The 18,137-nt window shown below is 45.5% G+C and overlaps 1 protein-coding gene across 2 annotated transcripts; it reads right to left on the bottom strand.

Moving 5' to 3' along the window:
• Nucleotides 1–990: 990 nt before the first annotated feature.
• Nucleotides 991–18,094, bottom strand: LOC121542665 (band 4.1-like protein 4B). 2 transcript variants are annotated; one of them, XM_045208538.1, is made up of 23 exons: nt 16,602–18,094; nt 14,242–14,346; nt 13,599–13,641; nt 12,955–13,033; nt 12,586–12,630; nt 10,588–10,640; nt 10,386–10,506; nt 9,364–9,451; nt 9,186–9,274; nt 9,015–9,084; nt 8,590–8,759; nt 7,705–7,817; nt 7,533–7,551; nt 5,853–5,886; nt 5,585–5,679; nt 3,630–3,784; nt 3,440–3,555; nt 3,236–3,346; nt 2,718–2,770; nt 2,481–2,639; nt 2,158–2,293; nt 1,896–2,023; nt 991–1,804 (listed from the first exon to the last, which is right to left on the bottom strand). In XM_045208538.1, the coding sequence occupies exons 1-23, from the start codon at nt 16,854–16,856 to the stop codon at nt 1,741–1,743; spliced, it is 2,301 nt and encodes a 766-aa protein (XP_045064473.1). In that variant the 5' UTR covers nt 16,857–18,094; the 3' UTR covers nt 991–1,740. The 2 variants fall into 2 exon arrangements, with proteins under 2 accessions (XP_045064473.1, XP_045064472.1); XM_045208537.1 differs by having other exon boundaries at nt 2,481–2,770.
• Between the last annotated feature and the right edge of the window lie 43 nt (nt 18,095–18,137).

Below are 18,137 nucleotides of genomic sequence, written 5' to 3'. Positions count from 1 at the left end.
TCACAGATGCCTTACTGTAATGTCACTGTGATGGAGATTTATCACTGTGATATCTCAGATGCCTTACTGTCATGTCACTGTGCCTGCATGGCTGCATCTCAACAGTCTACTACACTGACGTAAAAGGACATATTGTTCTCATCTATCATGAGTTTTCAGATCAATGCAGACTAAGGAGAGGAGTCAAGGAGATGAGCCCACTTTAGACTATTGAAACTCACCCAATGTATTTTACTCCCATGTAGGCCAGATTAGACAGAGCTATAAATGGCCAATGATGATGAAGATGTAATATGTTGATGTCTGCTGTGACTGTGGGTCCCTGGCTGTCCAGGGAACTCTCCTGTGACCACACTGACACTCTAATAAATAGAACATGTGAAACAAGCCTGTCTGGGAAACTCAATAATTACAAATCACACGCACTGTCTGTGAATTCATTATTCATTACAACGATCAAGTGATCAAATTGGAGTGAAGAACCTATGATAAGTGGGTTTGTGATTTGGTGCGTTCACGCACTCCCACACCTCTCATACTGCTAAGGTGGGGCCGCTGTTGACAGAATGTGGCTGGAGGAGGAACACTGAGAACTCCCGGTCACAGTGCACTGACTCTCAGAGCCTAACACACCTTCTCTCACAGTACTATTGTCATCCTGAAACATTAGAGACATTATACCACAGGATGGTATTTTCTAGCAGTAAAGAATGGAGGGAGAGAGAGAGGGGGGGGTGAGGGTAGAGGAAGAGAGTAAACAAGGAGCAGCAGGACCTCGTTAGTGCAGAACTAGCATTGTGTAACACTACAACCCCACCCACATTCTCCTTCACTCACTCCACAACACCACCCACATTCTCTCCACAACACCCTACCTGATCCTGTTTATGCACCGGTTACTCTTGATTTACCTGACACACTCACACACTGACATGAACCCCCCCCCCCAACACACACACACTTCTGAGCAGAGACCAGACAGAGCAGGAGTAAATGTAACCATGTTGTCTTTATTAGGGTTAAACACAGGGGTATAGAACATAGACAAGAACAGCAATAAGGAACTGCACAGAAACATGGCAGAGCTGTAACCTGAGCTCTGACCCAAACTCTCCAGTTAGTTCCGCGTAACCACAGGCCTAGGATCAGTTTAATCGCAAAAATTATAACATTAACTATTAGGAGGATGTAAAAAATGCCTGATCTAGGTAGTGGTTACGGAAACTACAACTGATCCAAGCTGCAGTCTGTGTGGGTGTGTCTCTATCTACAGGACAGGAATGGGAGTGCAGCTCTGCAGATTTTCGCCTGGGAACAGTTACCAGCATGTAGCAGTTTGATTAGAGCGGGTCAACTTGACAATACAATAAGTCATGACAAATTATTTATTGTGTCATCATTTAAACAGTTAGGGCTTCGAGTGTGTAGGATTCCCAGCAGTACCCTTACTATCTTTCATCATCACCCGTCCCTCTACCCGCCTGTCTGTCTGTCTGCCTGGTTATTTGATTCTCTCTGAGCATGTGTTAATGTTATTTCAGGGTCTGTAGTGTGGGTATACATAAAACATGTTCCTTGTAAAATAACACTTAAGCAAAGTCGTTTTTATGCAAATATAGAAAGGTTGACTGCATTATGTAAATGTCTAAATGCTGAGTGCGGCCAGTGGAGGTGGGACTCCTGAAGGTCATCTCAGACCGGGTCCATGAGACATCCATGATGTCACAGGGGTCAGGGGACTCAGAGCTCCGTCATCAGGAGAGCCCTGAGAATCTTCTCTCTGCCCAACCTCATCTCCTCCCCGCTAAACACAGACACACACAGGAATGTTACATGACTGGGATTTGTGTGTGTGTGTTAGATGTTAGTGTGTCTGTAACCTGAGTGTGTGTTACCTGTCGGTGTGTGAGGCGAGGTAGGGTACCAGGTGAGGGATAGAGGTGTGGTAGTAGGAAGGGGAGAGGTGGGGAGAGGGGGAACGCTCACAGCATGGACTCCCCAGCTCCAGTATCGGCATGTCCATCTACAACACACACACACAAAACAGTTTAGTTCACAATCCACTATTATCCTGGTATTTACTTAGAAATGTCATGGCTCTGATCGAAATTAGAAAAGTGTGTGCGTGTGATGCTGAGTGCTCTGGGGGATGGTAACCTGTGTGTGTGTTTCCTGGGGGTATATGGAGGGTTGTGTCTGGTTGTCCAGTGAGTTGTTAGATCCAGACTTCCCAGTGCTCCGGGACGAGATTGCTGCAAGGGCCTCTGGGAGATTATCCTCGTCCTCATGGTTACTGAGGACCAATTACAGGACAGTGTTCAGCCACAACATTGTAAATGTATCACATGAGTACTGAATAACTAACATCATAGGTTTTTGTGTATAGTGGCTAGCCTATGACAGTACTTGGAGTACAGGACACAGATGTGAGCATCGTATGGAATCCCAGAGCATGTTGTGAAATACCCTGCCATACTTACAAGCTGAACTGCCTGACCAGTCTTTTCCTGCGGTTGGGGTTAGAGTTAGACTTGGCGGGTCTGTCTGTGGTTGAGTTGTGGTCTGGGCGGAGGGACATTTTCTCTGTGGTCAGACTGGACGTGGCAGAGTCTCTAGAGTCCTGACTGGAGCTCTGATACCTGAGACACACACACATACCATTATCTACCATCAAACACACACACTGGGAGGAGTACTGTATCACTGGTAATACTGGCCTGTCGTTGATCTCCTGACTAGATGTCTTCCCTCTGGGCGTCAGTGGAGCATCCTTCATCAGGAGAGGAAGAAGAGGAGAGGAGGATGACAGAGGAGAGGACAGGAGGATGACAGAGGAGAGGACAAGAGGATGTTAGCTTTTACACGGCTACTGCAAACACACACTCACTAGGGGTAAGTACTCACTCTCTAGACAGCCTCCATCACTAGGGTCAGTACTCACTCTATAGAGAGCCTCCATCACTCACTAGGGGTCAGTACTCACTCTATTGAGAGCCTCCATCACTTACTAGGGGTCAGTACTCACTCTATAGAGACCCTCCATCACTCACTAGGGGTCAGTACTCACTCTATAGAGAGCCTCCATCACTCACTAGGGATCAGTACTCACTCTATAGAGAGCCTCCATCACTCACTAGGGGTCAGTACTCACTCTATAGAGCTCCTCCATCACTCACTAGGGGTCAGTACTCACTCTATAGAGAGCCTCCATCACTCACTAGGGGTCAGTACTCACTCTATAGAGAGCCTCCATCTGAGCTTTGAGGATGTTACACTTGAGATGGTCTGGAGGGCTGCGGGGAGAGGAGGGGTGGAGAGACTTCTCAGACAACTGCTTCTCCTCCGCCTGAGAGATGAGCGAGAGAGAGAGAGAGAGAAATGGAGTCCAAATGTGTACTAAAATAACTGCTAAAATGTGTCACCTGGTGTGTTACTGTACCTTGTTGTCCATGTTGACATGAAGTGAAGGCCAGGGAGAGGTGTTGCTGTCTGTCTCCAGGGGGTTGAGCAGACAGAGCTCCAACTCATCTACAGGACAGGGAGGGGCTCTGTGTTCTACACACACACAGTGTTAACATATAACCTGGCTGCCGTGGTGTGTATACCTGTGTGTGTGTGTGTATACTCACTGTTCTTGCTGTGTGTGTGACAATAAGTCTCCTGGCTGTTGTCGTAGTGCGTGTGACTGCGGTGGTGATGGTGCATGCTTCCAGAGTACGGCGTCTCATTCTCCTCAACACTGAACTGCTGCTCCCCTCCCAGGACAGGACCACTCAGAGGGAAACTGGGGACAGCACATCACACACACTCAAACAGTCCAGAAAGCCAGAACCAGCACCTCAGACAGCACCCTGGTTCATCTCCATTACCACACAGTGACAATAGTTTTTAAACCTCTCTTTGGTACACAGGCTGCTGAGGGGAGGACATCTCATAATGCCTGGAATGGCATCAAACACATGGAAACCACCTTTGATACTATTCCATTCCAGCCATTACTATGAGCCCGTCCTCCCCAATTAAGGTACAACCAGCCGCCTGTGCTTTAGTAGTCTGTCTATTGTGTGTGTGTATGGCACATCATTTTAACACAGTCATTCATTGTGTGTGTGTGTACATTATTAAACTTCAGTGAAAGAGTTTAAGCAGTGTGTTTATTCAACAAGGCTGCAGCTATAGCAACCAAGGCTGGTTGTGACAGAAGTCATTTTAAGGCAACAGGAAGGAATGTTGAGCATGACCAGGATGTAAACACAATCAGCATTAAGAGAGGTAAACAACAAGGGTATCAGTGCCATTCTATTGATTAAGCTGAGTCAGAACCTCTCACACGCATAACATTAATGTCTCCGAAGAACAAAGGTAGATATGCAGCAATAGATCAATGCAAGGTTTCCATAACATGACATCCTATTGTAATGTATATAATCGCTGATAACAATTTAACAAGCACATTCTCCTTAATCATTCATCTGAGATTTCCAAAGTAGCTATATTCACCTACAGATGTAATGTAGAACCATGTAATCCCTAGTTCCAGCAGCATATGATGACACAGACTACTTCACACACACTCAAATGCTTTGCATCTTACATTCAAACAATGAATCCTGATCTAGGATAACTTTGCAATAACATGAACTTATTTGGCTTGCTCTGAAAGGATTTGTCTAAAAGCAAATCTACCCGCTAACTGGGCAGGAAAATAAAGTAACGGTATGATTGTTTTGTATAGCATAAAAATAATTTCAATCTTACCCAGTTAAATTTGAGGACTTTGTAGCATTCAGACACTGAAGTTTCAACAATCACATGAACTAACAAGGCACTGAACATGAACCATTAAACAGCATGGTCCAATCCACTAGGAGAGAGATCTCTCTATGGTCTCTGTGTTTAAAGTCTCTCACTCTCTTTCTGTTATTACAGGCTCTTTCTCCCTCCCCAGCATGGTGGTGGGGATCTGATGGAGAAGACACATGGTAGACAAGGCTGGTGTGTAATGATGATGGTGGTGATGATGAGGGCCATGTATTTTGGTCCAGGAGTCCACAACCAGAGTGTTCATCTGTCTCCCTCAGTCTTCTGTATTCCAGTTCTCTCCTATGCATGTGTGTATGTGTTAGAGTTTAGATTTAGTGGTGGGTTTGGGACAGGGTCCTGGGGCAGAGCTGTAGAGGTTAGGGTGTAGGGGTCAGAGTGCAGTCATGACCTTGTCTCTGTACACCACACTGATGGATCCTGGGAAAGACCCGCTGGTCCTCTCTGGTACTGACTGATGACTGGGCTCTGGACTCACTGCTACTGCGGCAGGCGCTCTGGACATGGAACATGACACACACACGGTGAGCACACACACACACACAGCCGGTCTGAATGACGCAACACATGAATGATGTAACAGTGATGTGAAATGAAAGACATTTAAAAAAGATAAAGGGAGTAGAGCCCACCAGGCAGAGAGAAAGACTGCACCTCTGAAATGAGAGAGAACTCTGGGGGCAAGGGGGATTTTCACTATATGCCATTAAGACGCCAACTGGCATTCCCTGTGTGTCAGTCTGTGTGTCTGTGTGTGTCTCACCTGTGCGGGGATGTGTGTCCTGAGCGTTGTATGTAGATGGGGGGTGTGAGGGCTGGGTGCCAAGGCTCATGGGCTATAGGGATGTTACACTGGTACTGAAGAGAGAGAGATGGAGGCAAAAACAGTGAGAAAATAATATTCAGTTGAATATTGCAGATGCATTGCCATGGTAAATCAGTCAAAGGTATCCATTGACATTTTCTTTTTTTAACCTTCATATCCATGAGGAACCATTGTGTGTGTGTGTGTGTGTGTGTGTGTGTCTTACTGGGTGTAGACTAGGTTCGGGGCTGGTGTGGGTGCTGAAACAGAACAACATAACTGCTTAATAAGACCACATTTACATACAGATCATACATTTTACAACAATGTGCATCATGCTCATTCACATACTGCTCATTAACACGAAAAAACACACAACATACAGTGCCTTCAGAAAGTATTCACACCCCTTTACTTCTTCCACATTTTGCTGTGCTACAGCCTGAATTTGAAAATGGATTAAATAGTGTAATTAATTTTTACAAACGAAAAGCTGAAATGTCTTGAGTCAATAAGTATTCCACCCCTTTGTTATGGCAAGCCTAACGTTCAGGAGTAAAAATGTGTTTAACAAGTCACCTAATTTTCATGGACTAGCTCAGTGTGCAATAAGTGTTTAACGTGATTTTTGAATGACTACCTCATCTCTGTACCTCACACATACAATTATCTGTAAGTTCCCTCAGTCGAGCAGTACATTTCTAACAGATTCAACCAAAGACCAGGGAGGTTTTCCAATGCCTCGCAAAGGGCACCTATTGGAAAGCAGACATTGAATATCCCTTTGACCATAGTAAAGTTATTCATTACACTTTGGATGGTGTATCAATACGCCCAGTCACTACAACGATACAGCTGTTCTTCCCAACTCAGTTGCCGCAGAGGAAGGAAACCGCTAAGGAATTTTACCATGAGACTAATTGTGACTTTAAAACACAGAGTTTAATGGCTGTGATAGGAGAAAACTGAGGATGGATCAACAACATTGTAGTTACTCCACAATACAAACGTAATTGACAGCGTGAAAAGAAGGAAGCCTGTACAGAATAAAAAATCTTCCAAAACATGCAACCTGTTTGCAACAAGGCACTAAAGTAATATTGCAAAGAATGTGGCAAAGCAATTCACTTTTTGTCCTGAATACAAAGTGTTATGTTTGGGGCAAATCAAATATTCAACACATAACCAAATACCACTCTCCATATTTTCAAGGATAATGGGGGCTGCATCATGTTATGGGTATGCTTGTAATCACTAAGGACTGGGGAGTTTTTCAGGATAAAAAAAATAAACGTAATGGAGCTAAACACAGGCAAAAATCCTAGAGGAAAACCTGGCTCAGTCTGCTTTCCAACAGACACTGGGAGACAAATGCACCTTTCAGCAGGACAATAACCTAAATGGCCAAATCTACACTGGAGTTGCTTACCAAGAAGACAGTGAATGTTCCTGAGTGGCCGAGTTACAGCTTTGACTTAAATCTGCTTGAAAATCTATATCAAGACCTGAAAATGGTTGTCTAGCAATGATCAACAACCAATTTGACAGAGCTTAAAGAATGTTGAAAAGAATAATGGGCAAATGTTGCACAATCCAGGTGTGGAAAGCTCTTAGAGACTTAACCAGAAAGACTCAGCTGTAATCGCTGCCAAAGGTGATTCTATCATGTATTGACTCAGGGGGTTGAATACTTATCTAATCAAGATATATTAGTGTATATACACACATACATTTCTTTTTAAGCGTTCACATTTTGACAGAGTATTTTGTAGATCGTTCACAAAAAAAGACAATTAAATCCATTTTAATCCCACTTTGTAACAACAAAATGTGGAAAAGGTCAAGGGGTGAATACTTTCTGAAGGTACTGTACATGCTTGGTTGTCCTGTGCTCTCAGGGACCCACCTGAGGTGTAGTGGTTTGGCTGGAGAGAGAGAGAGAGACAGGTTAATCAGGTCAGTGAATCAAGCACAGGAGAATTCACATGGGAAACTGCCTGTATGGATGTTTTACTGTATGGAGTAACTGGGAGCTGTAGGGTATAGCCTATAGGGTGTACTGGGGGGAATATACCAACCCTTGCTCCCCAGTGAGTGAGTGCGGGAGGGGTATCTCTTGCTGGGTCGTCTCTCAAACGTACTGGCCCTCCTCAGCCTCCCTCCGTGAGTCGCCTGGTACTCAGTCTTTCCACTGAGAAGGAGAGAGAGACACTTTAAAGGATTTGGACAGTGAGTCAGATGAACTCATTGATACCAGTTTTATGTCTCGGCGTGCAGTTTAAAGGAAGCTGCTAATTAGCATTAGCGTAATTGCTAACTAGCATTAGCGCAATGACTGGAAGTCTATGGTAACTGCTAGCATGCTAGTAGATATCATAGACTTACAATCATTGCGCTAACGCCAGTTAGCATTGGCTCGCGAAAATACCGCTAACTTCCTTCATACTGGACGCAGATACATAAAAATGGTATCCATGAGTTCATCTGACTCTGGGGTAGTAGATAAGGGCTTCATAGCCAAAATCTCGAAGTTTCTCTTTAACGAAGACCAACTGTAGCTGGCGTCTGTATTTGGCATGTTAGGATGTATAGAACATTTACATGACTCAATATACTGCGTCCCTGTATGATGGGGATATATGCGTGTAATAGTGTGTGCACCTTAAGGTCATTTCAGTTTGTAAACAAACGGCGTGGCGACAGCTCCCCGTAACCATAGGGAAAGATCCCTGTAACCATAGCTTCCATCAAGTAACCATAGAGACAGAACTTGCATCTCGGATGGTGCATTAGTCCTAATTTAGTGCACTACCTAGTTCTGAGTGCATCCAAAATGGCACTCTATTCACCATATAGTGCACCATAGAGCTCTGGTCAAAAGTGGTGTACTATATAGGGAATAGGGTGCCACTTTGGACGCAAACTCTGTTGTAGAGTTGACTGTTGGTGCAAGCCCCACCCACCTGAACCTGAAGCGTGATCCGAGGCGTGTGAAGTCACTGCGGGAGGCATTCCCAGCAGTGGGCTGACGTAGCCGGAAGAAGGCGTGGCTCTCCACGGCACATTTCCACAGGTGTTTACACGTCTTCGAACTGTCCAACTGGAACACAAAGGTGTGCTCCTGCTCCCGCCCCTAAACATACAACAGCCAATCACAATCAACCACCACTCCGACAAAAACCATGTATGAAATCATCTTTGTCGTCAAGTCAAAAGGTAAAATAGGGGGTGTTCATGCACAAGTGTGTAGCCTGTAAATGATTGATGGTGTGAAATGGAAATATGTTTTTTGCATATATAAAACACCCTCAGAGAGTGGGGTCATGGCCAGGGGTATTTGTCACCGTGTGTGTGTGTGTGTGTGTGTGTGTGTGTGTGTGTTGCTCACCTGATCATCATCCTCCGTCACCACTAGAGTGAGTCGACTCTTCTTGAAGTCCAGGCGGGTGATCTTGGGCCTGGAAAACACACACAGTTGACATTGTCAGAGACTATGCAGCTGTTTTCAAGAATATATCAGTGTGTTTTGGAGTGTTTATGTCAAAGACTGTGTGTTTACCAGAAAAACAGGCCTATCTTGGCGGAGCCCTCAAACACCAGGATGCCAGTGGGAGTGAGACCCAGAGCGTACTCTCCTCCGTCCCTTCCCTGAGGACAACACACACAGTTACACGCTCATAATGCTACTCTACGACCACCAGCACAACTCCCTTCAAAAACAACACACACGCACCAACCTTGACAAAGTGCATGTCCACTCCGTACAGCTCCAGCCATTTACACTTGTTGAGGAAGCTGGTCTCTGCCTGTGATGGATCCTTACCCCTGGGGAAACACACAAACAAGTGCTCGGCCTCTCTCTAACACACACACATATATCATATCATGCCCTCTAGGTGGAATGTCCTCCATATTTCTTGCAGTGATCCAGTTCAGATGTACACAACAGATTAGGGCCTAGGGGTTTATCTGGCAAATAGAGAGAGCGCGAAACTCAGTAGGGTTTCTCTTCGGTTTCTCACTTTCACTGGTGTCATGTCAGCTCAGTGAGCCCCAGCGTATGTGTGTGTAATCTGTGTGTGTGTAATCTAATCTGAGATTGGAGCGATCATACACTAGCGGGGTTAAATACTGCCTGGATTCAATCAAGATGCTCCAGGGACTAATCCCTTAATCCATCACACAGACAGAGAGGAACAGAGGGAGAGAGGAACAGAGGGAGAGAGGAACAGAGGGAGAGAGGAACAGAGGGAGAGAGGAACAGAGGGAGAGAGGAACAGAGGGAGAGAGGAACAGAGGGAGAGAGGAACAGAGGGAGAGAGGAACAGAGGGAGAGAGGAACAGAGGGAGAGAGGAACAGAGGGAGAGGGGAACAGAGGGAGAGGGGAACAGAGGGAGAGAGGAACAGAGTTAGAGAGGAACAGAGGGAGAGAGGAACAGAGGGAGAGAGGAACAGAGGGAGAGAGGAACAGAGGGAGAGGGGAACAGAGGGAGAGAGGAACAGAGGGAGAGAGGAACAGAGTTAGAGAGGAACAGAGGGAGAGAGGGACAGAGGGAAAGAGAGGGAAGTGGTGAGCTACATAGGTTTGATACAGCACTAGAGAACACCAGAGTGATCACCTGCTCTCCTCTATCTGATGTTAAAGAATCAGACAGCCCATGTGGCTATCACCTGTCCTGTGTTCTTATCCAGATGCACCTACAGTCTGTTCAGACAGAAACCAGTGAAGATGTCCTGTTCGATGGCGTTTTAACTCACCTTAGGTCCACCCACTTGTTAAAAATGTCTGCCTCCATGGTCTCACTCTGTTTGGGTGTGAAGCGGAACTCTGACACCAGCTCAGGAGAATGCTCTAGAGGGTCACAGTCCCCCAGCTCACCTACACACACGTTATAATCAGGTGTAAAAGAAACCTAAACACTGATTGAAGAGATACCGTAGTGTGTAAATCATCACCTACTCTGTAAGCAGTAGGCCCCCAGTTCTACTGATACATCATATGGACATTTCAACCTGCAGGGAGAGAGGAAGGTTAAAGAGCAGAGATCACACCACACACACCACATGTAGCCTTACTTCCAAGAGTATTTTTGTGTGTGATATATATATATACAGTGGGGAGAAAAAGTATTTAGTCAGCCACCAATTGTGCAAGTTCTCCCACTTAAAAAGATGAGAGAGGCCTGTAATTTTCATCATAGGTACACGTCAACTATGACAGACAAAATGAGAAAAGAAATTCCAGAAAATCACATTGTAGGATTTTTTATGAATTTATTTGCAAATTATGGTGGAAAATAAGTATTTGGTCAATAACAAAAGTTTCTCAATACTTTGTTATATACCCTTTGTTGGCAATGACACAGGTCAAACGTTTTCTGTAAGTCTTCACAAGGTTTTCACACACTGTTGCTGGTATTTTGGCCCATTCCTCCATGCAGATCTCCTCTAGAGCAGTGATGTTTTGGGGCTGTCGCTGGGCAACACAGACTTTCAACTCCCCTCCAAAGATTTTCTATGGGGTTGAGATCTGGAGACTGGCTAGGCCACTCCAGGACCTTGAAATGCTTCTTACGAAGCCACTCCTTCGTTGCCCGGGCGGTGTGTTTGGGATCATTGTCATGCTGAAAGACCCAGCCACATTTCATCTTCAATGCCCTTGCTGATGGAAGGAGGTTTTCACTCAAAATCTCACAATACTTGGCCCCATTCATTCTTTCCTTTACACGGATCAGTCGTCCTGGTCCCTTTGCAGAAAAACAGCCCCAAAGCATGATGTTTTCACCCCCATGCTTCACAGTAGGTATGGTGTTCTTTGGATGCAACTCAGCATTCTTTGTCCTCCAAACACGACAAGTAGAGTTTTTACCAAAAAGTTCTATTTCGGTTTCATCTGACCATGACATTCTCCCAATCCTCTTCTGGATCATCCAAATGCACTCTAGCAAACTTCAGACGGGCCTGGACATGTACTGGCTCAAGCAGGGGGACACATCTTGCACTGCAGGATTTGAGTCCCTGGCGGCATAGTGTGTTACTGATGGTAGGCTTTGTTACTTTGGTCCCAGCTCTCTGCAGGTCATTCACTAGGTCCCCCCGTGTTGTTCTGGGATTTTTGCTCACCGTTCTTGTGATCATTTTGACCCCACAGGGTGAGATCTTGCGTGGAGCCCCAGATCGAGGGAGATTATCAGTGGTCTTGTATGTCTTCCATTTCCTAATAATTGCTCCCACAGTTGATTTCTTCAAACCAAGCTGCTTACCTATTGCAGATTCAGTCTTCCCAGCCTGGTGCAGGTCTACAATTTTGTTTCTGGTGTCCTTTGACAGCTCTTTGGTCTTGGCCATAGTGGAGTTTGGAGTGTGACTGTTTGAGGTTGTGGACAGGTGTCTTTTATACTGATAACAAGTTCAAACAGGTGCCATTAATACAGGTAACGAGTGGAGGACAGAGGAGCCTCTTAAAGAAGTTGTTACAGGTCTGTGAGAGCCAGAAATCTTGCTTGTTTGTAGGTGACCAAATACTTATTTTCCACCATAATTTGCAAATAAATTCATTAAAAATCCTACAATGTGATTTTCTGGAATTTTTTTTCTCAATTTGTCTGTCATAGTTGACGTGTACCTATGATGAAAATTACAGGCCTCTCTCATCTTTTTAAGTGGGAGAACTTGCACAATTGGTGGCTGACTAAATACTTTTTTTCCCCACTGTATATATATATATATATGTGTGTGTGTGTTGGGGAGGAGAGGTCCTTTTCTTCAAATTAGCAGCCCTCTGATGTTCTGATCCTGTACTTTATTATAGAGCTACACACAGGAGACATGACCCAGATGGAGAGAGACAGGGAGAGAGTGAGAGAGAAACACAGTGAGAGAGAGACAGAGTGTGTAGAATGTGTGTGAGGTTTAGTGTGTGTGTGTGTGTGTGTCGGGGGTGTTAGGAGCTGCTTACTTGCCGGACAGAATGTCTTGTCGAAGCTGCAGCACAAACAGGTACCTGGAACACAGACAAAAGGAGTGAGAGAATAAAACCACTCAATCTTTCCCTCTTTCACACTGACAGACAGACAGGCACACAGACCGTCTCTCTCTGGAGAGGTCTCAGTCCATTTTGCCTTGATTAGTCTCTTCCCCACTAGACCAAAGTAATTAGCTACGCTGCCCCTTTACACCTCTACACTACACCCAGGAGGGGGGGAGTTTGTGTGAACGAGAAAGTGTGTGTGTGTGATTGTGTGTGTGTGTGTATTCAAGTGTGCTAGAGAGTGTGTATATGAGCGTGAGAGAGCGTGTGTGTGTAGGCAGCCAGGTGTGGTGTTACCTGGTGAACTCCTCATGCAGGTTATTGGGCTCTGAGGAGTAAAACTTCACCCTGAAGAACAGTCTGTATGGAGGACCATCTGAAACAGACAGAGAGAGAGGGAGGGGGGGTTTAAATTAGGGGAAAGAAGATAGACATTCCAATCTATTATTCTACCACATATTGTAAATATAATATATATTTACAATATGTGGTAGAATAATAGATTGGCATGTCTATCTTCTTTCCCCTAACACATATATATATATATATAATTTAACTCTGGGGACACCAGGCACTTAATTAAAAAAAAAAAATCTGCAAACTCGGGTAAGAACCAGGCAGCCCTGGTTGCAAAACGTGTGCACCTTCTCTCTCTCTGAGAGGGGCGTTTCCAGACAAGGTAAACATGGGCATCACCCTGCAACACTCCCTAATCACCATGTCAACAGCTGGTAATGAGCCACCTGCCCCCCCACTTAGCTACACACACACACCATACAAACACTGCACACAAACCCAGTGTATACAGTACACATATTAAGTAGAGGACACTGCCAACAGTCTGGCAAAAGTAGCTGGCTTTCACTTGTTATTAACTATACCTTATGTACTATACACCACACACACTACGAATATTAGATAGTGGGAGTTAATGGACTCACCTCTGATCTGTTTCTTTATGGGCTTGGACACATCCAGCCAGTGCTGAGAGACACAAAGAAGTAGAGAATCAATAGAATGTTATACATCTGGGGGATACAACCATCCCAGCTCTGCAGATTTTGCTGCGAAGAGACAGAACCATTAGATCATTTGTTTTGGTACTGTCCATATGTAGCATGTTTTTGGTCACAGGTCCGGGAATGGCTGAAGAATTGCAACATTTACCTGGAGCTAACTCTGCAGTTAGCACTGCTGGGTGATTTGAAAAGTCATAGACAATTGATCAATAATATAGTATTACTTTTAGCAAAAATGTTTATTTATATATATATATATATATATATATATATATATATACATACACACATACATACATACACACACGTATACACACACACACACATATATACATACATGCATACACACACACACACATATAAAAATGTAGAGAAAGACAGACAGAGCCAGACAGAGATATGGAGAGAGAGAGAGAATATGATGGAGAGAGAGAGAATATGACAGATAGCTGGAGAGTCAGATCAATCATTTTAACACCACACTGTGATTCATTTAACTAGTGTCATTACATCATGGCAGGTTGTGGTGTGTGTGTTTGTGTTCAGAGGCTTTATGTATACTCACCGAGACTTGTTCTGGGTCCATGAACTGCAGTCCAAAGTAGTCAGCCTCCACCAGGTCCAGATGATACCTGATCTGGTCAAACAGCTCCTGGCCCTTTGACCTTTTCTGTTAAACACACACGTGTACTATAGTCACAATAGGGAGGCTGGAGAATAAATAGCCTAGACCTTGATGCTGGATATGGAGCAGAATTACAGTGTGTGTGTGTCATTACTATGGACTGCATCTGGGGCAAAATCAGAGGGATAAAACCTGGGGGAGTATCCATAATTCAGGCCTTTGTCTTTGAAACACCCGCCCTTGAGCTGAACACCCACCAAGACGCAATGCCCTAAACCACCAAAAAGCTGCACCCCTCACAATGTGTGTTTTTAAAAGAGAGAGGATAACCTTGTACTTTGTTCCCTGATAACAAGTCTGAACCTGCCTATCTCTGTGTGGTTACAGAGTGGGAGGTCACAAAAAAAAAACTATTGTCTTCCTGTTCCTCTCCTCAGCTCCTGTCAAATCACAGCACAGACACACACACTCCCAAATCAACCCCATACCCAAGGCACTTTCCCTAGACAGACATTAGACAGACATTTCCCATAGACAGACATTAGACAGACATTTCCCCTAGATATTATCTCCAAAGCTCTTGTGTAGATCTGGATTAGACAGCAGGTGCAAGTAAATTGGGACAAAGTCCACCAAGCCTATAAGAAGGTAGAAAAGGTGAAGTTATCACCATAGCGCTAATACCCATGAAATCCACTCATATCTAGATGAGTGTTTAGGGTAGTGGCTAGCTGAAAGCGCCTAGGGGCATAGCCATGCTAAGTAGGGGTCCTGAGGGTGCTGCAGCACCCCCTGATCAATAAGAAGAAAAACATGTTTTAAAATACCTCATATTTTCCACAAAAAGTAGTGCCCTGGGCCTTTACTAATTAAAAATTATCAGCAGCACTGCCCCCCCCACACACAAATAAAAGTCAGCACCCCCACCCTTAAACATCTTCTCACAGCCATGCCTAGAGGGCAGGCCCTAGCGGGTCGATTTTGGATGAAGACAAATTGAATTCATTTCAACTCAATACACCTGTAGATGAATCCCTGAGGGAGGATTCAGCAGTCATGTTCAGGCTTGTTCCTGTCAGAGCTCTATATAGACTCTGGTTTCAGTCAGCTGATGTCCTGTGAGCCGTTAGCATTTGCTCCAGCTAGTTCGAATTAATAAGAGGAAACAAAGGAAATAGTCCTTACATACACTAATTTAACTTCAAGACATTGAGCGCAGCAATTTACATCCTCTCACACGCAGTGAATTGCGCTCATGTTCTGATGTTTTGTGTATTTGCCAGAGAATCTTTTGCCCAATACAAATCAAACGTATTATCATCATGATAAACTACTAGCGTCTCTACAGGAACATTAGATCATAGGATCTCTGTATTCATGACCATTGATTCCCTCAGCAGTCTGACTTCCTGTAAGTGTTAAAAAAGTGACAGGAGAGGGCTTCATTGACGATGAGACACGCACAAACTCGACCTTTAAGATAAAAACTCTCCCAAGACAACATCCTTTAAGATAAAAAAACACTCAAGACAACATGACGCACACATGCCTACATACTAATCATCTCCATCTCCCCTGGACCCACACACTCTCTCGTCACAGCGCCACGAGATAAATCAAATCATTCACTCACAGAGACAGAGAGAGAGAGAGAGAGAGAGAGAGAGAGAGAGAGAAACAGAGATAGAGAACTGAGGATGGAGGGAATGAGGCAGAGAGAGAGAGATGGGCAGAGAGAGAGAGGGAGGGAGATGGGCAGAGAGAGAGAGGGAGGGAGATGGGCACAGAGAGAGAGGGAGAGAGAAACAGAGATAGAGAACTGAGGATGGAGGGAATGAGGCAGAGAGAGAGAGATGGGCAGAGAGAGAGAGGGAGATGGAGGGAGGGGATGAGGGAGATGGAGGGAGGAGATGGAGGGAGGGGATGGGGGAGGGAGGGAGGGGATGGGGGAGGGAGGGGAGGGGATGGGGGGAGGGAGGGAGGGGATGGGGGGAGGGAGGGAGGGGATGGGGGGAGGGAGGGAGGGGATGGGAGGGGAGGGGAGGGAGGTGGAGGTTTCTCTGAGGTAAGCAGCTTCCTCCCAACAGTCAGAATGGGGAAGTAATGTGATGAATTGGCTGACCACAACACCATCTGTAGCCCTACCTCTCACCGCACAGGACACACAATGACAGGTGTGAAAACTCCATGGTGCTGAATGACCTAAGCCATACAACCATAGAAGAACACCCACGTTTATATTCTGCTGAGAGAGAATTGTCCGAAAATAATATGGAGACACCACACACACCCACACTCACTGGTATATCCACGTTAACGTCCGACCCGTCCAGCAGCAGCACGCGGCAGGTGATTGCATCCCTGGCGGTCCCAGCCGCCGGGATGTGCACAGCCGCTCCCCCGGTCACCACGGCGGGCGCGTGGACGACCTGCTGTTGGTGTGCGAGGAGCGCGGGGTTCGCAGTTCCCCCTCTTCCTTTCCCGTCCGGTTCGTCCGCTGTCTGAAACCGTCTGCGCGAGTGGTGGCTGAACGTCCGGCGTAGGAAGCCCATCATCTTTCCAATTGTTAATTCTACTCACAGCGCGAGCACCGTGTTCGGTATCCACGGAGAGTCTTACTACAGGGAAACAATGTGTGTGGCGTTTGTCCCACTGCCACCACCCCGGGGCGAAGAGTCCCTCACCGCAGGCACGGAGACTTCAAGCTGCCGCTGAATCCTGAAACTCGGCAGCAGTGGGGATCACCAGCCGCATAATTGAGCAGGACCCGACTATTCGGCATTAACAAAGCAACCAGTTGAATTTCCCAATCATTTATTCGGTTTCAATAGTGAACTCACTCACGGAAGCACAACCCCCCTTTCGTCTCCGCCTGCCTTTCGTCCCCGCTCGCGCACCTGCTGTTGCACTGATTCTGAAATGTTGGGAGAAATCCCGGAGAAATCCCGAGCAGCTCTCGTGCTCCGCAGCGGGCTTCCCTATAGTCTCACATACCGGGGAATGAGGTTAGTCTCCCGGGACGCGTTTACTCAAACCAGTGGTCGGTATTATTTAATCCTCTCACGAAGAACCGAAACTGCTCCAACTCACAGGTAAATCAACCAGAGAAACTGGACAAACAGCATGCTTTGCGCCTGCGTAAAAACACAACGCAGAACAAACTTTTTTTTTTTTTTACTGGGGCCAGGCTGTGTCAGCGAAGCAGCGCTCCCTGCCGGCCACAGGCGACACCACGGCTAGCGCAGTGGAGGACAAACCACAATAGGGACAATGTAATGTGGAGGACAAGCAAAAAAAGAAGAATGCAATTTCAGAATAAACCGGTAGGATTATGTTGTAGCCGCGGGATTCAGGCAGAAAGAAGCACACACACCAGTGGAAGTGCAGAGAGTTCACCTGTCCTAAAACAAATATATTATTTTTACTCACTCCAGATATCTGCCTGCTATGGTTGCTTAGTAGTAATTGCTACTATGCCCCTCCTAAGTCTTTCTATGAGATCAGTAGACTGTTCAACATGGTCTGGGACTTGTGTTGGCACTGAACTGGAGCATGCAGACATCTAGGGCAGGTAACAAGAATGTGTTTAAATGAGGACTAACTGCACTGCAGCCTGTAGGACTCAACTCCTACAACGTTTTGATACATACAGGCAACTCTACTGACCACAAATATACTTACATTTACCTGAAACTGATATTACATGTAGAAATGTATGCACACATGACTGTAAGTCGCTTTGGATAAAAGCATCTGCTAAATGGCATATTATTATTATTATTATGTAGAACTTGTGAATTATCTTTCATCTGTAAAATTCACTCTGAGAATGTAAG

This window comes from Coregonus clupeaformis, chromosome 28 (assembly GCF_020615455.1).
Source record: "Coregonus clupeaformis isolate EN_2021a chromosome 28, ASM2061545v1, whole genome shotgun sequence".
NCBI lineage: Eukaryota > Metazoa > Chordata > Actinopteri > Salmoniformes > Salmonidae > Coregonus > Coregonus clupeaformis.
The sequence above is the reverse complement of the archived record's forward strand: the minus strand, read 5'-3'. Positions and strand labels throughout refer to the sequence as shown.

Coding starts and splice junctions, on each gene's coding strand:
- LOC121542665 (XM_045208537.1), bottom strand. CDS start 16,856: ATGATGGGCTTCCTACGCCGGACGTTCAGCCACCACTCGCGCAGACGG. Junction 10,507..10,587: donor GGGGGCCTACTGCTTACAGA/GTAGGTGATGAT, acceptor ACGTGTGTGTAG/GTGAGCTGGGGGACTGTGAC. Junction 3,347..3,439: donor ATGTCAACATGGACAACAAG/GTACAGTAACAC, acceptor CTCATCTCTCAG/GCGGAGGAGAAGCAGTTGTC.